The sequence below is a fragment of the Ovis canadensis genome, chromosome 2 (assembly GCF_042477335.2).
Source record: "Ovis canadensis isolate MfBH-ARS-UI-01 breed Bighorn chromosome 2, ARS-UI_OviCan_v2, whole genome shotgun sequence".
In the NCBI taxonomy this organism is placed as follows: domain Eukaryota; kingdom Metazoa; phylum Chordata; class Mammalia; order Artiodactyla; family Bovidae; genus Ovis; species Ovis canadensis.
In genome coordinates, this window is record NC_091246.1 from 226,825,872 (window position 1) to 226,848,525 (window position 22,654).

The 22,654-nt window shown below is 57.3% G+C and overlaps 1 protein-coding gene across 1 annotated transcript; it reads left to right on the forward strand.

Annotated features, from left to right (window-relative positions):
• The first annotated feature begins 275 nt into the window (after positions 1-275).
• On the forward strand, positions 276-22,639 carry ASIC4 (acid sensing ion channel subunit family member 4). The gene is made up of 10 exons (XM_069574635.1): positions 276-958; positions 16,352-16,496; positions 16,585-16,712; positions 16,916-17,078; positions 17,575-17,631; positions 19,360-19,513; positions 20,926-21,017; positions 21,094-21,173; positions 21,490-21,594; positions 21,778-22,639. The coding sequence occupies exons 1-10, from the start codon at positions 377-379 to the stop codon at positions 21,889-21,891; spliced, it is 1,620 nt and encodes a 539-aa protein (XP_069430736.1). The 5' UTR covers positions 276-376; the 3' UTR covers positions 21,892-22,639.
• Positions 22,640-22,654: the final 15 nt, after the last annotated feature.

Genomic DNA, 22,654 nt, shown 5'->3' on the forward strand with positions numbered 1-22,654 from the left:
GCGGCTGGGGCTGCACGGGCGGCGTGGCGGAGCAGCGCTCGCTCCCTCGCTCACTCGCTCGCTCGCAGGGACACACGCAGGGGCTGACAGCTGTGCTGGTGCTGATAAGGGAAGCCACAAGGAGACGATCGAGGAGAGAGACAAGCGGCAGCAGAGGCAGCAGAGGCAGAGGCATCATCAGGGCTGCGGAGCTGCTGGGAGTGGGAGTGACTCCCCCACCTCGGGCCCCCACCCTGTCCCCATCCTCTTCCCCGTTTGCCCTGAGTTTAGAAGAGCCGCTGCTGCCACTGCCGCCACTCCGGAGGGCACCAGGGGCTGCTGGCCAGGGAGGGACAGGGGCAGGAAGGCTCCGGCTGGTCCCAGCAGCTGGGGACAGATGCCGATCGAGATTGTGTGCAAAATCAAATTTGCAGAGGAGGATGCGAAACCCAAGGAGAAGGAGGCAGGGGATGAGCAGAGCCTCCTGGGGGCTGCTCAGGGGGCAGCAGCCCCCCGGGACCTGGCCACCTTCGCCAGCACCAGCACTCTGCATGGGCTGGGCCGGGCCTGTGGCCCAGGCCCCCATGGACTGCGGAGAACCCTCTGGGCACTGGCCCTCCTCACCTCTCTGGCTGCCTTCCTGTACCAGGCAGCCGGCCTGGCCCGGGGCTACCTGACCCGGCCTCACCTGGTGGTGATGGACCCCGCAGCCCCAGCCCCGGTGGCCGGCTTCCCCGCCGTCACCCTCTGCAACATCAACCGCTTCCGGCATTCGGCCCTCAGCGACGCCGACATCTTCCACCTGGCCAACCTGACCGGGCTGCCCCCCAAAGACCGGGATGGGCACCGTGCCGCCGGCCTGCGCTACCCGGAGCCCGACATGGTAGACATCCTCAACCGCACTGGCCACCAGCTTGCCGACATGCTCAAGAGCTGCAACTTCAGCGGGCACCACTGCTCTGCCAGCAACTTCTCCGTGGTGAGTCCTCCCAGGCGGCCCAGCCAGCCTGGGGTGGCCAGAGGCTGGCAGTGGGGATGGGGGTGGCGCTCAGGGCATCCTCCTCGACAGGGCTTCCCCTCCTTCCACCGCCAGAGGCTGGCCTCATGTCACCCCCCAGCCTGGTGTTTCCCTCGGGGCTCCCCGGCGGGGAGCGGTGGACACTCCTGGTGGCTTACCCAGTGGCTGCTGCTGCTCCTCCACGGGCTCTCCTGCTGCCGCAGCGCCTGGATCTGGGGGGCCGGGGTTCCTGGGATGGGCCCGGGGGTCCGGGAAGCCAGTCAGCTTGCTGGGAAGGGATGCACCAGGCCATAGACAGACCAGCTGACCCCTGCTTTTCTCTTACTCCCCTTTTCTTCTGTGGCCGCTGGATTTTTCCACTCCCCCCACCCCGCCACCAAACAAGGGCGATGGGGAGAGCATGTCTGGGGGCTCCAGCAAGGGAGGGACTCGGGGCCGCGTCTGGGGAGCCAATCTTCGCGGACACTGGGCGCCAGTGTCTCCCGCTGTCTCTGTGTCTCACACACCCCCCCTTTCACGGACTCCCTCACACATCCCTCTTTCATGCTCCCCTCCAGCGTCTCCCTCGGCCCAGGCCCTCCCTCCTTTTCCTGGTTCTTGCTGCTCCCTTGCCTGGCTCTAGCTCTTACACTGAGAATCACTCATTCACTCTCATGAGCGTGGCTCACCCTCACTGCTGCCCCCGGCACACACGTGCGTGCAACACACACACACACACACCTACTGCATGGGGACATAGTTCCTGCACACTCACACACACTCAGCGTCCCTGTCGCTACGCTCCCGTGCACACCTGCACACCCACGCACGCATCCAGAGAGCTACTCATCCACGTGCCCACAGCTCAGCCCTTACCCAGTTTCTCAGGACAGGGTCACCCCCTGGATGCCGACCCCTTTCATGACCCCAGCTACCTCAGCCCCTGCTTCCTGTCTCACATATGTGTGAATGCACACAGACACACACACACTCTCACGTGGAGGCGTGGAACTGCCCTCCCATGCACATCTCCCATAATCCAGGTGTGTGAGGTATGTGTGTGGGGTGGGGGTGTGTGTCTTGTACGCTGACTGTCTGTTGGTGCTCCATTCACCCATAGTCACAGGCTGTCTGGTATTCCCGGGGCTTGAGATGCTGTCCCTGGTCCAGTTTACTCCCGGCATTATGTGTGTGTGGAGTGCGGGGTGTGTGTTTTCATTCTTGTGACCGTGCCCAGCACATATGCAAATACATGGCATCAACATGGTGCCCATCCAGCCCAGGCTTTAAAGCCAGCCCCAAATGGGGGACTCTTCCTTGTCATGACTCGGGGCCCCCCACCCAGGGTCTCCTTCACTCACTGCCTCAGTAGCAACAGGAAATATGCTCCAGCCATGTTCCTGCCCCCACCAAGCCTGCAGCCTGGGGGTCCTCCTGCTGTGGGGTAGGGGCAGTTGAGTAGAAATGGAGGAAGGGACGAGAAGGAGGATTGTGCTGAGAGAGGAATGGGGGGGTGGGTGCTAGCCCTGTGGTCCAACCACACACCCCTTCTTCCAGGAAAAATCACTGCTCTCAAAGCAATTGTCCCTAAGGAGTGTGTGAATGTGGCCTCTTGGGTCCGAGGGGCTCCTCCTGTGACATCCCCACCCCTCCGGGTTGGTGGGGGGACAGAGCCCAGTGTCAGCAGGTGTTGTTGGGGCAGAAATCAATGGGGGCTTTGTGTCCCTAAGTGGGAGTTTGTGTCCCAGGCCCCAGTGCGGGGGTGGAAGGAAAAGGGGAAGAGTGATGAAACCTCAGTGGGGAGGGAGAGATAGGGGTTGAGGGAGCAAGGTGAGGGAGGCCAGAGATTCCTCCCTGGCCTCCAGGGAAGGAGGACATGCCTGGAGGATATGGGAGCAGGGAGTCCCGGGATCAAAGCTGGTGAGTCCCTTTGAATGTGGGGATGGCCAGGCACGGGTGAGCGTGGATCTCCCACAGGCCCTTTGTGATGGAGAGAAAAGGACAGAAGATTGTGGTTCTCTGCTCTGGATGCAGCAGGACAGTGAGGGGCAGAGGAGCAGAGCCAGCATTGGGGGAGAGGAATGTCCCTTGGACCCACCTGTCCCCTCATCCAGCCTAGGTCCCGTACCCTTCTCCCAAACCCCAACCCCCGTGTGCCAGGTGGAACTCTTCCCTGGACCTGGCATTCTAGGCTGAGTCCTTATTGCCAGTTAACCATGGTCTGGCATTATGGTTGGGACAGGAGGATCCATGGCAATGGGGAAACTGGGGGTGTGCTGTGTGGGCAAGACTGGAGAAGGGGTATGGAAAGACAAAGACATCAGGCTCTCTGATGGGGACGTGAGGTCACAGTAGACTCTATGGTGAGAATATGGAGCCCACGATGGGGATTTGGGACCCATGGAGGGGAGATGGGTACAGGGATCAGTGGTGGGAACCTCCAGCCCATGGGTGCTGAGACAGTCAGTGACAGCGATAGATGGGGTGTGGGTAAGGGGCTGCTGTGTGTTTTCTGCTGCTTCCCCCGTTTTCTCCTTCCCACTCCCCACTCCGCTGTGACCTTTCCTCCGAATCCAAGTTAATAAATGTCACATTTTCCAGCCTATTTTTACTCTGGGTAATGCGCCCTCCCCCAGCCCCCTCAGCCGCAGCTCTTGCTTCTGTTACCACTGCCGTCGCTCTCACCCCCTGCTCCCTAATGTCCCCTCACCGACTCCCAATCAGTCACTCAATCAACATGGAGTTCTGAGCGCCTGCTATGTGCCAGGCTCCCTGCCAGGTGCTATGGAGGCAAAGAAGAAATAACGGGGAGCCCTGGTCCCCAGTTCCTGTCCTCAGGCAGCCTCCAGTCTCGTGGTGGGGCGGGGACAGGGAGACTTCAGAGCTTAACCAACCATGCAAGAGTTAACCAGCCATGCAAGCAGTGTCAGGAGGCGCCAGGATTAATTGCCAAACGAGGTACATGGATAGTGAGAGCCAAGGTTCGGAGAGCCACTCTGCTGAAGAGGGCTTGGAAGGCTTAAAAGGGATGAGGCAGGCTGGGCGAGGTCTGGGGAGGAGGGGAGAGGGGTGAGAGAGAGGAGAGGGCTCCTGGGTGATGGGGGATGCTCCCACCTCTCCACCCATATGCCCCTCCACCTAGCTCACCCCATCTCTTCTCTTTCCCACCCCCCGCCCCCCGCCTCACCCAGTCTCATACCAACCCACTCTCACCTCCACCTCTTCCTTCCATCACCACCTATATACTCTCTCTTCCTCCTCGATTCCTACCACCATCGGCTCCCCCACCCCAGTGTGCCAAGCCCCATCCATACTTTCCCTGGCTGCGGCTTGCTCTGAGCCTGCCCCCTTACTAGAAGGCAGAAATCACTCTTTCTCCCTAGGCTTCGTTTCTTAAGCTGTAAAACGGAGCTCTAAAACTCAGCATCTCCTCTCATCTGGGGATTGTACAGTGAAGCAATCAAGTGTGTGGGTTCTGGAGCCAGACCACCTGGATTCGAACCTTGGCTGTGTGGCCTTGGAGAAGTCAGAAAGCTGCTGTGAGCATCCGCTTCTGTATTCGTTAAATACAATAGTAGAACCTAAAAAAAAATTGGGTGGTTGTGATAATCAAAAGAGATGGCTGTAAAGGGCTTAGCCCACTGCCTGGCACACACACACACACATAGTGTGCACTCAGAGTGTCAGCTGTTAGAAACGCCAGCTCCTGGCCCTCCTTAACATGACTGTTCCCAGCACCACTTTTCCAACTCGTGTGCTGGCATCTTTGCTGCTCTCCATCACCTAGCCTTGCTCCTCTCCTGACCCTCGAGCCCACACCCCCACTCTGTCAGAGCATCCTCATGCTCCCCACCCCTCCCCAAGATTCAGGCACGTGTGTGCATGCAAAGGAGTGCACACACTCGCGATCCATGCTGACCCACAGAACACTCTGTGATGATGGAAATGTCCTGAATCTGTGCTGTCCACGATGGTCGTCACTAGCCACACTGGCCAGGGAGCATCTGTGGTGTGATTAGCATGACAGAGGACCAACATTCCATTCAAACAGCCGAGCGTGGCCAGTGACTGCGGTATCAGACCGTGGGATGGGGTTCAAGCTGCCAGGTTGGGGAGGATAGGCTTTCCAACTGGCATAAAAGGATATGAAGTGGTGGCGGTGGGCTGTGATCAGAAGTCTAGCCGTCTACTAAGGTCCCAGGTTGAGCCAAGGATGGGGCCTGTGCCTGGGGACATCGAGGTGTCTGCTCACCATGTGAGCAGGTACACCTTACTTCCCAGGTGTAGGATGTGACCCTGGTGTTTTCCATTCTGTTGTCTGGAAAACTGAGGCACGGGGAAGGTGGAGAATCCGTGAGGAGGTAGAGGGAGGCCAGCTCATCTCAGTTTGTCCTTTGGGGTCTGGGCAGCCCCCCGGCGGGGCAGGTGACCAGGGACCTGTGTGCGCTTCCCTGTCTCTATCCCCTCTCAGACTTCCCTCCCCCTCCCAACCCTCCTCCCCCTTGCGCCGGTGACTGCCCTGACTATTAATCACTCGCCCTGTTCTCTTCCTCTCTACTAATCAGGCACAATTAGACAAGGCCTCTTCCAGCTGGGCAGTCCCCCTCCCTGCCCTCTTCCCTCCTCTCCCAGCCCCGCCCCAGCTGCCATCAGGATGGCTCTGAGGCAGAGGGAGCAGCAAGTCGCCCTCATCACTCTTTGGCTGCCCCAGCCCCCAGTTGGAGGCTCCTCCGCCATCTCCTGCCTTCAATCCAAGCTTCCACCTGAACCCGCCCCTTCCTCGGTAAGGTCTAGCCACTACCCCCTTCCCTGGTATGGTCAGGCCAGTGCTGACAGTCTCCACACCCGCTCCTCAATTGTGGCAGGGGCTCCCCTGCAGACATCCCAGCTCCATGACTTTGCCTGAAGGCCGCCCCTCCTCGCCCCCTTGACTCAGGAGGGGAGAGGGTTCCAGCTGAGCTTGGTCCAGGCCACTCATCTTCATATGAGCTGCCTCTGACCCTCACTGCCAGTCCAGCCCTCTGTGCCCTCCAGCCCCACCTTCTCCTGAGGCAAGAACTGGGAGAACATTTAACTCAACATCTAGTTCAGGGTTGGTCCTACCTTTCACTCAGTAGGGAAGGGTGGGGGATGAGACAGGAAGGTCACTTACCCTTGAAGGGAGCAGCAGCTTCTCAGCCTCACCTGATTATTGCCCTCGGGCCAGGATGCCCAGTGTTGGGTGGCGTGGGGGGGTGGTCTTCCAGTTTCTCCAGAGAAGCCGAGAGTCTTGATTACTTTAATTAAAAATTTCTTGATTAAAAAAATAATCCCAAGAGCTACCTACAACTTGGACTGCAGAACTCAGTGAGCCTGCCCTCCCCACGGCGGGCCCCATCACTGGCTGCTGCCCCTCTGGCCCACCTGAAGGGGGCGCTCTCAGCCTGGGTACCTCCCATTGGCTAGTAGCGTTGCTGGGGGGGATTTGAGTGGCGTGGCCCAGACACCGCGGGCAGGCACTGTTACTGTTACCCAGGGCTGGTTTGCAAGGGCAAAGGGGAGGGCCGTGCCCCACCCGGCCCCACTCAGCAGCCCGGTGGCCTCTTTATTAATCAGGAATCAGCCCCGAGCTGGGCTCATTATCAGCTCAGCTTCTTGTGGCACTGCCGGAAGATGCTGATTAGCATTTGAAGAAATGGCCCCCGCATTCTTGTCTTCCTTCTGTCTCCCCTACCTGTGTTCCTTCCGGAACCCCCACCCCTGCCCTTATGTTCCCTCTCCTGGCTGGTGGCAGGGCCCGCTCTGCCGCCAAGCCCAGGCTAGGGGCAGAAGAAATCCGGGATTTTAGGGGGTGGGACTGCAGGGAGGCAGGAAGACCACTCGGAGTGCAGAGCTTCCGGGATACTCAGTTTGGGGCCCCCGAGTTAGTGAGTCCCACGGGAGGAGGAGGGGGAGTGAAGACTCAGGGTGGTCTCAAGAGATGGATAGCTTCCCTGGAGGAGGGGGGTGAGAGGTCAGCTTCAAGCTGAGTTATCAGTGTTTCCCTGCCCTTCCAGGCTCTCCCAGTAATGCCACCTCCTTGGAGCAGTGGGCAGAGAGGGTGGGGACAGTCAGAACAGTGGACAGGAGGCATGAGGGGTTTTTTTTTGGGGGGGGGGGTAAATCCCGCCGGAAGCTTAGGGTCTTGGAGCCATCCCACATGAATGGGAGTGGGAGGACAGAGACCCCCCAGGGCAGGAGCTCAGAGGCTTCAGAGTGCAGTTTCCCAGAAAAGGGAGGGGTGCCTGCAGTTCTTCCCCGGCTCCCAGCCTCCAGGTCCCCAGCCACCAGGCCGGGGCTGGCAGTACTGAAAATCCAACCCACCCCCCAAATGTTCACTATGCCCTTGGGACACCCATTTTGAGTCAGAGGGAGAACAGTTCCAGAAAGACAGGCAGAGGCTGCAGCCGCCGAGGCAGCAGTGAGAGAGTTCAGAAAGGAGCCACGGGATGATTAAGGGGAAATGGAGGATTGATTTAGGAGGAAAGATTAAAGGAGCTAAATCCGTGGCGCTTGGCTCAGCGGTGACTAAGCGTGGACAGGATAATAGCTTACAAATGTGTGAAAGGTGTAAATACCAAACGGGGGGAGGGGAGGCGGCTCGGCGGCCAGGGGAGCGGGGCTGGGGGGCTGGGGAGGCCCCCGGAAGGGCAGGGGACCCTCGGGCGATGGCCCCGTAGAGGGCTGGCTCCTCTCCAGTGGGGGTGCAGCGCGAACGGAGGTTCGGGGAGCCAGGGTTCCCAGCAGGGATTCCATTTCGGGGGCACGGCTTCGCCGGCCTGTGCTACCTCCACGTCCCACTCTCGCCCCGCTGAGGATCTGAGGCCGCGGGTTCAAATCCCTTCGGAGTCCCTCCGCGGCCCTGGGCACCCCGCCTTCCCCTCTGCAGCCCTCGGCTGGGGCCCCCGCCCGTCCCCGGCCGAGGAGGGCGGCGGGAGGCGGGGTCTCCCTCCGCGGTGGAAGCCTTTGGCGCGGCTGTGTGCGGAGGTCACTTTGCCGAGGAGCCGGGAGCCGGGGGAATGCAAATGAGGCAAACCCAGGGAGGAGAGCGGAGGAGACGGGAGGGAGGGAGCCCGGGCTCCGTGATGGATGCCTACCCCGCGGGAGGGACGAGGGAGGCGGCGAGGAGCGCCAGGCGTTGGGTGCGGCCCTCTGGGTGCGCGTGGGCCCGGCCTGGATGCTCCGGTGCACCTGCGGGATGGGAGCGATGGCACACCCACCGTCTCACCGCCGCTGCCACCTTCTCCTTCCCGGCTCCGGAACTCCCGCCGGGCTACGGGTGCGATTCACTGTGCAAGCAAACTCTTTTAACTACTAACTTTGCTGGAACATCAGGGAAGGACTTCGTTACAAATTAAAAATATTCCTGCCTGCAAGACTGGGGCTTCCCTGGTAGCTCAGACTCTGAAAAAAAAAAAAAAAAATCCTCCTGCAATGAGGGAGACCTGGGTTCGATCCCCTGGAGAAGCGAAAGGCTACCCACTCCAGTATTCTTGCCTGGAGAATTCCAGGGACAGAGGAGCCTGGCGGGCCACAGTTGATGGGACTGAGCGACTTTTACTTATGCAAGACTGACTTTCTAGGATTTAAGGCCTATGCGGTCGCTACTGGAAACAGGTCCGGCTGTTTACCTGGGTCCCGGGGGCCGCCCTCTCTCTTCCCTGAAATCGCCCTCTCTCTTCCCTGAAATCGCCGTGTTCTCTCACAGCCTCACGTGCTTCTGCTACCGGCTGCAGCTCGGCCTCAGCCTGGAGTCGCAAGGCCTTGACTATCTCTCGTACTTCTCCACCGCTGCTCATGCATTTACATTTGAACAAACATCGTGCCCATTTCCTACTAGACTCACAATCACCTCTACCTTGGAGAAGTAGCCTTGAAAAGTACCCGGGCGGCTGGGGGCTGGGGTGTGCAGCGTCATGGTCCCTGCGGTAGGGGAGGGGGGGCAGGTTTATGGGGTGGGGGTGCAGGTTTATGGGGTGGGGGTCATGCATACTAAGTCGCTTCAGTCGTGTCCCCGACATTTTGCGACGCTATGGACCGTAGCCTGCCAGGCTCCTCTGTCCTTGGGATTCTTCAAGCAAGAATACTGGAGTGGGTTGCCATGTCCTCCTCCAGGGGACCTTCCCTACCCAGAGATCTCCATTGGCAGGTGGGTTCTTTACTACTAGTAGAGAACCTTAGGAATCCCTTTAGGGGGCGGGGGGGCAGGGGGGTATGTTCCCTGGGTCTGACTGTTCTGTGATCAGATGCCCTTCCTGGGTGGGTGAGTGCTCTTGCTCTGGGAAGGCTGACTCTCCAACCCAAGTTAAATTCCTGTTCCACAGTCATAGGGCTTGGATCCGTCCCCCATCACAGCCCACATCCCAGCTACTAACATTTGCTTGTCCCGGGGATTGTTGGTTTTGTGTGCTTTGTTCTCCACTGTTGTACACCTGGCTCCCAGCATTGGTGCTCAGCAAACACTTTTGGAATGAATAAATGCCTCTGGGGCCAAACAGCCAACTCCTTCAGGGCAGAAGCCAGCGATTTTGTTCTCTGAATTATCCCCAACAGCAAGCACAGGGCCAGGCATACTGTACAGGCTCAAGGAACAGTGTAGGACAAGTAAGCCCGATGTGAATGCCCACCACTTCATGAGCTCCTCCTAGTCTTTGGGGCTGTGCCAGGTGTGTATCAGTACACAGTGGCCTTGAGCAGAGTCCCATGCCCCTGACCCAGTCCCCTCCTCTGCTACCTCACGTGACTCTGGCTTGCTCCTTACCCTGTCTGGTCTTCCATTGTCTTGTCTGTAAAATGGAGATGTTAAGACATCTCCAGTAGAGGGTTTTTGTAAGAATTAAGGTCCCTGGGTTGGAAAGATTCCCTGGAGGAGGGCATGGCAACCGACTCCAGTATTCTTGCCTGGAGAATCCCATGGATAGAGGAGCCCAGCAGTCCTATAGTCCATCAGTTCAGTCGTTCAGTTGTGTCTCACTCTATGCCACCCCATGGACTGCTGCTATAGTCCATGGGGTCGCACAGAGTCAGACATGACTGAAATGCCTTAGCATGCATGCACACAAGGAGTTAATTTATATAAAAGGCTTAGGACTGTGCTTGCCACAGAGTAAGCACTGAATAAATGTTAACTGTCGCTATTATTTATGTATTCAATACATTTTCCCTTTTTCATTACTCCGACGATGCCTATTATTATTCCCATTTTACAGAAGAAAAATGGAGGGTCAGAGAGGTTAAATGACTGAACCCGAATCTCACAGACAGTTCAGGGCTGCTGGCCTGCACCCTCCTCTGGTAGGACAGCCAGATCTCAGAGCCTGGGGGTTTTGCTTTGACAGCATTTCATCCTCGCCCACAACTGCTGAGAGAGCCTTTACCAAGGGGCATTGTGCCCAGTGAGAATGGGCCCTGGAGGGATCCAAGGTCAAATGGCTGCCCCAGTTGGGCTCCCCCACTTTCTTGAGCACCTTGCATGCATCTCTCTGGACTTACCTCTGATCCTCACTGTGAACCTCAGGAGGAGGAATTACCATTGCCCCTTTTACAGAAGAGTAATCTGAAGCTCAGAGAGGTTAAATCACCACCCAAGGTTGTCCAAGGCTGGTGGCAGAGCCAGAATTTGAACCCTGTTCTGTTAGACTTCAAAATGTGCACCCATTTTTCCACCTTAAGAATCTTATGTGGATCCTTTCCCAGCACCACATCCACTGGCCGATCTCTGCCCCAGTTTGGATCTTATTGGTCTCCACAACACCCTTATAACTAATATTGAGGCCTCATGTATGTGATTTTACCTTGCAAATGCCTGTCACCTACTTCATCTCTTTTGAGACTTATAACCAACCTATGAGATAAGGCGAGCAGAAATTTCTGTCCCCACTCGACTGATGAGGAAATTGAGGACCAAAGAAGTCAGTAAATCACTTTACTAACCAAGTTACACAGCTGTCACTGGTGGAGCAAAGGCTGGGACCAGGATCTAGTGACCTCCAGGGTGCATAATGGAGGTTAGTGGACAATGCTGGGGCCCAGTGGGGGCTGGGGGCTGGGTACTAGTTCTGAATGTGCCTTCTTTTTTCTATATGCCCCTCAGTATGTCCCTTGCCATTTCTAGGCTTCAGATTTGGCATTTGTACAATGAGGCTTTGGACTGAGTGACCTCCCAGTTCTGACCAGTACAGACACCCCAGGCATTTTGAGTTGGCACTGTCTTCCCTGGTGAGGACAGAGAAGGAGGAGGCTTTGAACCTGGATGCTTGGGCTACCCCTGAGTGAAGCTGGGGCCGAAGAGCCATCTGACCTGGGATGCTAGTCACGATCCATGGCAGATGAAAACATAACCCCTTCCACTGGCTACCCTGGACCCCTGGGCACTGTAGGATTAAGGGGAGTTCGTTCCAGGGGCTGAAGTGAGAGGCATGGGGCTGGACCAGATCAGGGGAGGGCTGATGGAATTTGGAGGGATAAAGCTGCCGTGGAAAAGAGGGGTGGGGGGAGGTGCCAAGGCCTTGGCAGAGGCAGGGTGCCCAGAAGGCACTGGAGATAAAGCCCAGGCCGCAGATTAGTGCTGGGATTAGCCCAGCCTCAGCTGCTCCTGGCTGCTGCTTATCTCCTGGAGGCCCGGAGCCCTCTCCCCCACCACTCTGAGCCCTGGCCTTGCTAATTGCCTGTTAACCTGGTGGGCTCCATGACTGCAGGGAGGATGAGGGGGTGGGAAGGGGTGAGGGCGGATACCAGCCAGCCAGCCAGGGAGAGCTTTTCAAGGCAACCGGAGCTGTGGACAGATGGAACTCAAGGAGCTGAGAGAGAAGCCATTGCTCAGAGGAGCACACTCTGGACGGGTCTCTCCCAGTCTCTGGTTGTTGGTCGTCATCTGGGGCAGACCCGGAGAAGAAGGCAGGGAGAAGGATGGAGGTGTGCCTGGGCAGGGACTCTTGGTCAGGGAGGTGGTTTCAGGCCCAGGGAAAAATCAAGAGGAGGAAGACAAGAGTCAGACACTGGATACCTAGTCTAGGGGATAGACAGGGAGAAAAGCAAACAGGTAGAGATGCAGTGGGCAAAAGAACAGAGGTGGCGGGGGGATGGGGGGTGTAGCCAGGCCAATGGGAAAAAGGCCAGGCCAGGGGGATGGACAGGCGGGCAGAGTGCACAGAGCAGAGACACAGGCCAGATGAATAACTGATTAGGTGCTGAGGACAGAGAAAGACTCAAGAGGATGCAGAGAGGCTTGAGAGACAAACTGAGATCAGGGGACGGGGAGGCTGGAGAGGCAGACAGACCCAGGCCAACGCTGAAAGGGGGGTGGTCCGGGAGGGACAGGTAGAAGGCTGGCAGGAAGTAAGCTGGGGGAGGGGTCCCGGGGTCTGCCTGCAGTGCAGACGCAGTGCTGTTGAGAAGCTGTCAGAGCAAGGGAGGGCCGAGAAGAGGGAGAACCAGGCGGGAGATGGAGGTGTTGCTGGGATGGGAACAGGCTGAGAGGCTGAGGCCAGTGGTGGCAGATCTGGAAATAGCCCCTCAGTCCCTCAGGGCACCTCCTGGCCCAGGACATGCCTCTTTCCATGGCCGGACTCTGAAACCTCAACTCCTGTGCACACACCCTCCTCTGGGGCCAGTCCTTGGGGAGAGTGCAGTGGACAGCCAGTGGGACCTTGTGGCTGAGCGGCCGTGCCGTCTCCATGGAAGAGTCTGTGGACTGTGCTGCCACCAGAGTTCTGCCACTTAGGAGCCGGCAGCTCCACCTGCTGCTGCCTGCCTGGCCCAGGGACCGTCTCCAGGGCAACGCTCTGCTCTGCCCAGCAGTGGGGCCTGACCCAGGCGGTGCAGGTGGCCTGGCCCTGCCAGTCTGGCCTGTCCACTCCCTGCAGAGCATTGTCCATCAGACCCAGAGTCCTTCCACCCATCTTCCTTTGTCACCTTCTCTCTGCACAATCGCCTCGAGGGCAGAGGTACCAGGTAGCCACCCCCATCTGAAGCCATTGGAGCCAAAGCCTTCCCAGTTGGCTCTATTCTGCACAAGAGTAGTCTCAGTGTCATGTAGTCTGTGTCTGTGTGTGGGGGGTGGAAGGATTAGGTAGGGAGGCGGCCCTGGCCCCACCCAGGTTCAGACTCAAGAGACACAGGTTTGATCCCTGGGTCAGGAAGATCCCCTGGAGGAGGGCATGCCAACCCACTCCAGTGTTCTTGTCTGAACGGAGGAGGAGGCTGGCAGGCTACAATCCATGGGGTCACAAAGAGTCAGACACAACTGAAGCGACTTAGCAGGCACTGGGGATACCCAGATGGTGAAATGGGGGCTCCCAGCCTCAAGGAGTCCATGGTCCCAAGGGAGAGATCATGACAGTGCCCAGGGGTCAGGGTCAGTCGCTGCACGCTGGGGGGCACGTGCGAGCAGCTCCCTACCAGGGTCCCCCATGCAGCCCGGTACCTTGTTTCGCTGCCCCGCTGGAGCCCACACTGAAAAATGGCTGCAGCAGCAAAAGCTGATTCCAGCATCTGCTTGGCTCAGAATAGGAAGAGGGTGAGTGCCTTGAGAATTGGGGCAAATGCTTACATATTCTCCCCCCTCTCCCTTTCCCACACCACTGAGGATCCAGCAATCTTGCCCCTAGCCCTGTTCAAAGCTCTCTTCCCTCTGGGGACATGTTGTGAAAACACAGATCTAGAGTTGGGCTGTCTTGCTGGACTCTGGCCCTTTTGTCTAGGGACTTTTGACCCACAGTGTGGTCTGCAGACCAGCAGGTTGTTAGAAATGCAGAATCTCAGTCCTGCTCCCCAACGCACATTTGCTGACTCAGAACCTGCCTTTTAACAAGACCTTTAGGTGCTCAGTGTGCACATTAGAGTTTAAAAAGCACTGATCTTGGAGACCTTGGCAAATCAGCCAACCTTGGGACCTCAGTTTCCTCATCTGTAGGATGTCAGGTGGCTGTGAGATTCGATTGGAATTGGAGAGAGCGTGTGAAGCACTGAGCGCAGTGCCTGGGGCAGAGCAAATGCTCTGGGACTGTCAGCCATGCCCACTCCTGCCCCACTGATGGACACACAGCAGGGAGCTGGGGCAGGGGTGTGACAGAAAGGGTCAGTGACGACTGGAGACTGGAACCCAGCAGCTAGTGTGGGTGCAGAAGGCGGAGGGGAGGGACAGGTGAGGGACTGAAGGAGAGGCAGCAGATATGGAAAAGCGAGTAAGGAAGGTGTAGAGGAGTGGAGCGAATGGGGAGGTGGGATGGAAGAAAAGGGGTTGAGTGTTGAGACTCCAGTCTCATTTCGGCTGGATGGGGCCGGGGCAGGGGCTGGGACTTGGGGCAGGGTAGGTGGGGGAGTTGCCAGCACTGGATGGTGGGAACCCCTGAGTTCTGCATCTAGCTCAGACAGCTCCACCTCTCCCACTGACTAGTTGTGTGACCTTGGGCAACTCACATCACCTCTCTGAGCTGCTGTAATCATCAGGCTAATTAAACCTACCTGATACCACGGTGGCCGAGGAGATGCAATGGGGCAGCAGTCCTTTTGTTTTGAGAATCTGAGGCAGGATGCTTGGGTGATAGAAGAACTGTCTGAGAGGGAAGAATTAGCAGGATCATTAACTTAGTAGAGATGGGAGGGTGAGACAGCCTTGCCCCACAGACAGGGGCACCCCAGTCCCCCGTTTCCTAGAACTCCTCATTCGCGCTGCCCTCAACCCAGCCCTCCCCTTTCCCTGGAGCAAGGCGTTTAGGAATCTTTTCCCTTACACGGCCTCTTCATGCCTCTCCTCCCAGCTTTCACCAGAGTGAAAATGTTCCCGCGGAGGGGGGGAAAGAGAGAGATTGAGTGCGCTGACCTCCTTACCCCCAGGGAAGGTGCTGCCTGTGATGGGTTTGACCCGGGGGCTGGTCTCTGTAGGGTGAGACCGGCAGGGGGTAACTTCCATCTGCCTCTCCCTCAACCTCCTCCTCACCCCCAGCCGCTTACAACTAACTGCCAACCGCAGCTCTGTCCCCGCCGGAGCCTCGGCTTCCATCTCCGGGGCGCCAGCGCCATCTGGTGTCCATATGGGAGAACTTTCCTCAGAGAAAACCAGGGATGGGCTTCGTTCAGCGCGGGTCGTCCTTTCTGAAAGCATCTCTTGTGTAGCATGAAGTTGAGTGAGGGATGATGACCGCTGCTCAGGGAGACAAACAGATAAGCAAGGTTATCTTAGGTCTTGATGAGTATTTTGAGCAAACCCACAAACACACTGATCAGGAAAGGGTGACATTGTGAACATGGGTGTGGCCTGTGAGTGTGCATCTGAAGAAGGGACAATTAAGCCTAGGTTTAAAAGATGAGCAGCTGGGCCATGCCAGCTGGGTGGAAGGGAGCATTCCAGGAGAGGGAACTGCATGAACAAAGGCCCTGGGAGAGATGTGGCTCCATAAGTTTGAATTTGTCGTGGAGATCTCTTTGCAGGAGAGAGGCAAATGTTACCTCTCATGGAGACTTTCAGGCAAGGAGGGAACTTGGCTTTATTCTCTGGGGAATGGGAAGCGGTTGTTGGGCTTTAAGATGGCAAGTGACTTGATTGGATCTCTGCAGTTTAGAATGAGCACTCTGGCTACCGTGTTGTGAATGGCTTGGCAAAAAAAAAACCTTAAACACGCCGACGCTCAATCATGTCTGACTTGGAAGGGAGAGGCAAAGGCAGATGCAGGGACACTAGTTAGGAGCCTGCCGCCATGGCAAGAGGCAGATGATAGTGAAAGTGGGAGATGAGATGGAAGGAAACTGGATGGATTCTAAACAGATTTCGGAAGTAGAATTGCCCAAGATGGCTGCTGGATTAGATGCCTGGTCACCCCTGTTCCGCATCTGAGCAACCAACTTATCGGAAGAGGGAGATTTCAGGGATTCTGACTCTAGAATTGAGAGCGGGGCCGTTTACTCAGAGGAGGAGAAGGAGTCAGGGACAGGATTTGGAAAACATCTAGAGTTCTGCTATTGATATGTGAAGCTGGAAAAGAAAAGTGAAAGTGTTGGTCACTCTGTCGTGCAACCCCATGGACTGTAGCCCACCAGGCTCCTATGTGCATAGAATTTACCAGACAAGTATACTGGAGTGGGTTGCAATTTCCTTCTCCAGAAGATCTTCCTGACCCAGGGTAGATTCTTTACTGGCTGAGCCACCAGGGAAGCTCCATTAAGCTGAAGGTGCCTTTTAATCATTGAAGAGAGGATGTCAGTAGAAAAGATGGAACTTGAGGGAGCAGCTGGGTCATAGGTTGGTTGCTGGGATATAGGACAGGGGTGACCAGGCAGGTCTGGTGGCCCTTATAGACTGCCAAAGCTTAAGGGATTGTCTTTCATCCTGCACCCTGCCCCTCCTCTCTCTCACCCCAGGTCTATACTCGCTACGGAAAGTGTTATACCTTCAACGCGGATCCGCAGAGCTCGCTGCCCAGCCGGGCGGGGGGCATGGGCAGCGGCCTGGAGATCATGTTGGACATTCAGCAGGAGGAGTACCTGCCCATCTGGAGAGAGACAAGTACGCGGGTGGGAAAGGGACAGGGGCTCCAGCCGGGGTCCTCTGCCTGTGATGAAGGTTTCCTAAGGACCCCATCTCCACTGTGCAGACGAGACATCGTTTGAAGCGGGCATCCGAGTACAGATCCACAGCCAGGAGGAGCCACCCTACATCCACCAGCTGGGTTTTGGCGTGTCCCCAGGCTTCCAGACCTTTGTGTCCTGCCAGGAACAGCGGGTGAGCATGCCCAACTGGGTCCTGGGTTGGCCATGGGTGGGGCCTTTGGGCCCAGAGTGGAGGCTGACTGGATCTGCCCTCCAGAAGCTCACATCCCACCAGCCCTTCCACAGCCTTTGCTGGGGCTGTGGATGCTGGGGCTGTGGATGCTGGGGGCCGGGTGAGACTTCTGTGTGTGACTCCATCGTGCCCTGCCTCTTCAGCTGACTTACCTGCCCCAGCCCTGGGGCAACTGCCGAGCAGAGAGTGGGCTCAGGGAGCCTGAGCTTCAGGGCTACTCAGCCTACAGCGTGTCTGCCTGCCGGCTGCGCTGTGAAAAGGAGGCCGTGCTTCAGCGCTGCCACTGCCGGATGGTGCACATGCCAGGTGGGCACCCCACCCCCACCAGCCCTCCATGCCACCCTGGCAGGCTCCAGAACCTCCGAGGGCAGAACACTGCTCATGTGCATGAGGGCAGGTACATGTGTATGACCACAGGTGTGCATGCGTCTACCCACGTGAGGGTACCTGGTATGTATTTGGGATTTTGTGCATGTTTTCGTATATGCACATGTATCTCTGCCTGATACTATGTATCTCTGCATACATGTACTTGTGTATGTGGGTTGTGTGCATGTGCTTCATCACATGCATGTAAATGCAGGTGCATAGTCGTGTCCATGCAAGCGAGCACAGCTTGGATGCATGTATACACGCATACATCTCCATGCTTCTACGCAAAACACGTACACATTCATGCATGCACATATATGTGCAAATACCCACATGTATGCACATGAACATGTGTGCCCATATTTGGGAATGTGCGCGGTGGAGAGTGGATGGAACCATAGACTCCAGGAATAATCTTCTCTCCTTTCAGGCAATGAGACCATCTGCCCGCCAAATATCTACATCGAGTGTGCCGACCACACACTGGGTCCGTGCTGCCTTCTCGCCCTGCCTCTCCGCCCCACTCCTCTTCATCTCTCTGTCCACCTTTCTCCTCACTGCCTTGGCTCCTCCCCTCCCAGTCTCTTCCTGGGGTTTTTCCCGGGGGCTGAGCCTTATCCCATACCTCCAGGGGTCTGAGGACCTTTGCAGGTGTGGTACTTGGGTAAGTGGAAGCAGCGAGGTGGGAGGTTGCCGAGAACCGGAACTGAGCGTGAGGGGCGGGGCTTCTCATCTTGGTCCAGCAAATGAACTTGCCTCTCTGGGAAGGGGAAATGACTTCTTCCTTGGTGTGAGGAAAGGTGCATTGCTGGCTATCAGTGTGGGTAAGGCAACCCCTTCTGTCCATAGATCTCGCCTGATCCACACTTCATTCATTCATTCATTTATTCATTCTACAGATGTTTACAGCCTGCGCTGGTGCCAGAGGTAAGAATGGGAATAAGAGCCCTGCTCTGTGGTGCTTACTACCCAGCAGGGGTGTGGACGGGCATCACAATGCAGCGTGTTAGTCCTTGGGTAGGGGAACCTCAGCGATGCTATGGGGCCCCAGCAAAGGCAGGCAGCCCCACCTGGGCAGGCAGGGAGGATTTCCAGAGGAAGTGACGTATATAGAGCTGAGGCTTGAAGGATGTGGAGGAATCAGGCTGGTGAAGAGGGGGACACTTCTAGGCAGTGGGAGCAGCTCTTGCTAAGACTTGCGGCCAGAGAGGGCACACATGAACCTGGGGCCGTGAAGGGTCAGTGTGCGCAGAGGAGGCTCTGGGAAGCCAACAATGGCTTAAGGCCAGGCAAGAATGCCTTCTGCTTTTACAAAGGGGACTCTGATGAGATGCAAGGATGGAAAGGTGAGGAGGAAGAGAGGAGGTAGACTAGACTCAGAATGACTGGTCAGGAGCTCACTGAGGAATCCAGATGCTGGCCACAGGGGCGGGCTTGAGATCTGGGGGCAGAGTCACACCTTCTCTGTCCTACAACTTCATCTGTCGAAGGGGTGACTGAAGAGTGTTTCAGGAAGAAACAGATGTGAATGGGGATAAGCGGATCACAGGAGGGGTGAGACTCCATGGAACCAGGGGCACCCAGAGAGGGACCTGTGGCTGTCTGAGATGGACAGGAGCTGGGAGCTGGGGCCACGAGAGGAGAGATGCAAACTGCCCCAAACCAGAGGGCAGGGAGTCCAAGTGATGCATTTGACAGAGATCAGCTTCCTGGGACAGAGCAAGGTGGGGAGAGTGGATCTGAAGGGGCGAACAGAGAAACCCCAGCACACTGAGCACAGGGATCTTGCCCACTGTTCTGTCCGTTCAGTCATCTACTCATCCATCCATCCACTCACCCGTAGGCATATGTAAAAACATATGGCATTAACTCCATTCATCCCAGCATCCTCTCCAAGCCCCTCATGTGTCTGTGGCCTCACATGATTGATTAGCTCTGGTTGGTGGGCTGAGCCCTGCCTCTAAGCCACAAGGACCTCTCCGCCCCAGGGGGCTGAGCAGCAGAGAGAGAAGAAATGTGCTGGGGGTTCTGCCTCTGTACACTTTCTTGGATGGTCTGAAACTGGACCAGGAAGCCGGTCTCCTCCAGGCAGTACCAGAGCTGGTCAGAACCAGCCCTCAGTGTGGGCGTGCCTGCCTCAGGCTTCCTTCCAACAGCTGGTGGGCCTCTGGGGATCCTGCCCTCCCCCACTGCACTTGGTGCCTCTGTGTTGCAGACTCCCTGGGTGGGGGCTCCGGAGGCCCGTGTTTCTGTCCTACCCCCTGCAACCTGACCCGCTACGGGAAAGAGATCTCCATGGTTAGGATCCCCAACAGGGGCTCGGCCCGGTACCTGGCAAGAAAATACAATCGCAACGAGACCTACATACGGTATGTGTGTGTGTGTGTATGTGTGTGTGTGTATGTGTGTAATGGAGACCACCCTCAATAGGTCTAGTATATGATGGAGACTAGGAATGGATTGCAGCTTTGTTAATAATGAGTGTTCTGCCAGGAATACCTTTTAGGATCTTGATCTGTTTTTTTTCTAACTAACCCCTGCCCACCCCAAGTCACATCCATTGTCTCTGCCTCCAGGGAAGCCCTTCAGAGCCCAGATGCCTTTCATTTGAGCTCCCACAGCATGCTGTCTGTATCTCTATCGTTGCGTAAGCCTGCTGTTTTAGAACCCTCTGTTTGTGTGTCTTTCTGCCCCAGCAACCTGGGAACTGTTCAGTGCACGTCCAGTTCTGTGCAGAGCGAGAGGAGCTGGAAGGGATGGGGGAGGAGCCAGGTGGCCCACAGGTGGCCCCACTGAGCCCTGGATCTGGTTCCCTGCAGCCAATCTACAAATGCTGAGCATCCTCTGGGTGCCAGGCCCAGTGCTGGGCCCTGTGGGGATAGAGTTGTGCATAACTCCTGCCACAGTTTGTGGATGAGGCCTTGTTTGAGAGTGTTCTTAGGCCCCCAGGAGAGACGACTGCGGGTGGGGTAAAGGGAGCAGGGGAGGCATGAGCTGGGCCTCTGTGGACCCCGGGTTTGGGTCCATGAGAAGAGGAGGGAGGGGGGAATCCCAGTTAGAGATGTGTGGGATGCTGCAGAGACCAGCCTGAGCGTCAGGAAGGCTGTGTGGAGAGAAGCAGATAAGAGTGCAGTTTGGACAAGAACGTACAGTGCAGCGGATCATGGGCAGTCTTGAAAGTCTGGAAGAGGAATTATGGAGTGGACTGCAGGGTAATAGGGAGCCACTGAAGGTTCTATGGGGCTTCTCAGGTGGTGCTAGGGGTAAAGAACCTGCCTGCCAATGCAGGAGACACAAGAGACTCAGGTTTGATCCCTGGGTCAGGAAGATCTCCTGGAGGAGGCCACGGCAACCCATTCCAGTGTTCTTGCCTGGAGAATCCCTTGGACAGAGGAGCCTGGCAGGCTATAGTCCATAGGGTTGCAAAGAGTCAGACATAACTGAAGCAAATTAGCATGCACGCGTGCCCACACACACGAAGGTTCTACAGAGGTACGGGGATGAGGCAAAGTGAATGTTATTTGCTGCTTTAGAGAAGGCTGGAGGGAAGGCACGCCTGAGAGTTTTGTTTTGTTCTCCCAGGCCTTTTGCTAGCCCTCAGAACACGAAGCTAACAGGAATCTGGGCCTGCTTCTCCTCACAGCCTTTGGGAGCCTGAGGGTGATCACCAGCTTCTCTGTGCAGGGGCCTCAGATCTGGGTCTGCTGGGTCTGGGATGTCCCGCCAGCTGTCTCCTTGAGACCATGGCCCCTCAGGAATACCCTGCTTCCTGTCTCTGCAGAGAGAACTTCCTGGTTCTCGATGTCTTTTTTGAAGCCCTGACCTCTGAGGCCATGGAGCAGCGAGCAGCCTACGGCCTGTCAGCCCTGCTGGGTGAGCCTGGGCCCCGACTGCACGGGGATGGAGCAGCCCAGCCTCCTCCCTCTGACCCTGTTCTCGCGCTCCCCAGGAGACCTCGGGGGACAGATGGGACTGTTCATCGGGGCCAGCATCCTCACGTTGCTGGAGATCCTCGACTACATCTATGAGGCAAGGGATAGGGAGGGGCCTGGTGGGTAGGAGGAGGGGCTGGGGGAAAGCAGAGAGGCCCAGCAGGCTTTCTGGTAGACTTGGACTGGCAGGAAGTCAAGCTCAGGGTTCTTTACTAGCCCTCCCTCCTCCCTTGACTGGCCAGAAGGTCTGAGGGCAAGGAGGGGCAAAGAGAAGGGGGATGGGGGAGGAGGGCTGGGGTGTCCCGGTGAGGGTTTGCTGGGGCAGCAAGTCCTATGTGGTGGGGCTGGTGAGGCTCATCCTTCTCTAGCAAGTTTCCTGAATCCACTGCTGTCCCCCCACCCTGAACCCCAAGGTGTCCTGGGACCGACTGAAGCGGGCGTGGCGTCGCCCCAAGACCCCCCTCCGGACCTCTACTGGGGGCATCTCCACTTTGGGGCTTCAGGAGCTGAAGGAGCAGGTGAGGATGAGTATGTAGTCAGTGCTCTCTCCCAGGACTGAATCCCCCAATAACCTCTGAACTAGCCCTCCAAGGGTGGGGTTCCTGGAGCCTCTGCCCCCCACGGACAAGGGAAGGCTGGCTGTGAGAGGCCTGGGGGCTTCACTCGATCTCTCCCTGTCCCCCTCCCTCTTCACCTTGCAGAGTCCCTGCCCAAGCCGGGGCCGTGCTGAAGGCGGGGGTGCCAGCAGCCTGCTCCCCAACCACCACCACCCCCACGGACCCCCAGGAAGCCTCTTTGAAGACTTCGCTTGCTAGGATGGTGCTGTGTCCTAAAGGACCCAGGAGTCTGGGACTCCTTCCTGGATCCCCACTGTGGACTCCAGCTCCCGGGACAGGAGGCCGGGGGAGTGGGGGCCTGAGGCTTAGGGAGCGAGGGTGGTGCCCACTGGAAGAGTGGGGCCTCTCACTCACCCTGGTGCCAGCTGCTTTGCACAAGGCTTCCTCTTGTGCACACCCTCCACCCCCAGGCTGGTGACCAGGGAGAACTGGAGACTAGGACTTGGGCCCCTGTGGAGGAGAGAAGGGGTAGGGGAAGAAGGAGGGAGGAGGAGGACGAGGCCCACCCTAGCAGGCGTGGAACCCTCTGTACATTTGTATATATTCAGGGAGGACAGGGTGGGGATAGGGTGCTGATGTAGAAGGTGGGTGGGGCAATGGTGATAGGGGTGGGTGGTTTAGGGACAGCCAGGGTCCCAGCCCTGCAGTGTCAGCAGGAGAGGCCAAGCCCCTCAGGACTCAGGACAGCTGGGCTGGTCCTGCTTCCTGCCCTGCTCCAGACCCGGCTCCCCTTTCGGCAGAAGAGTGGGTGATCCAGCCGGCCTGGCCCAGCTCCCAGTTTCCCCTGCCCCAGCTGCACTCCCCGAAGCCTGCGCCACAGGGAGCAGTAGCTCTTGCAGACCTTGGCTGAGCTTGGGGGTGGGAAAGGGGGCTTCCTCAGGCCTCTCTGCTTCTGATCTGGTTTTATAAAGTGCTGACAAAATTGGGAATAAAGAGGTATTAAGAATTCTCTGTGTGTATA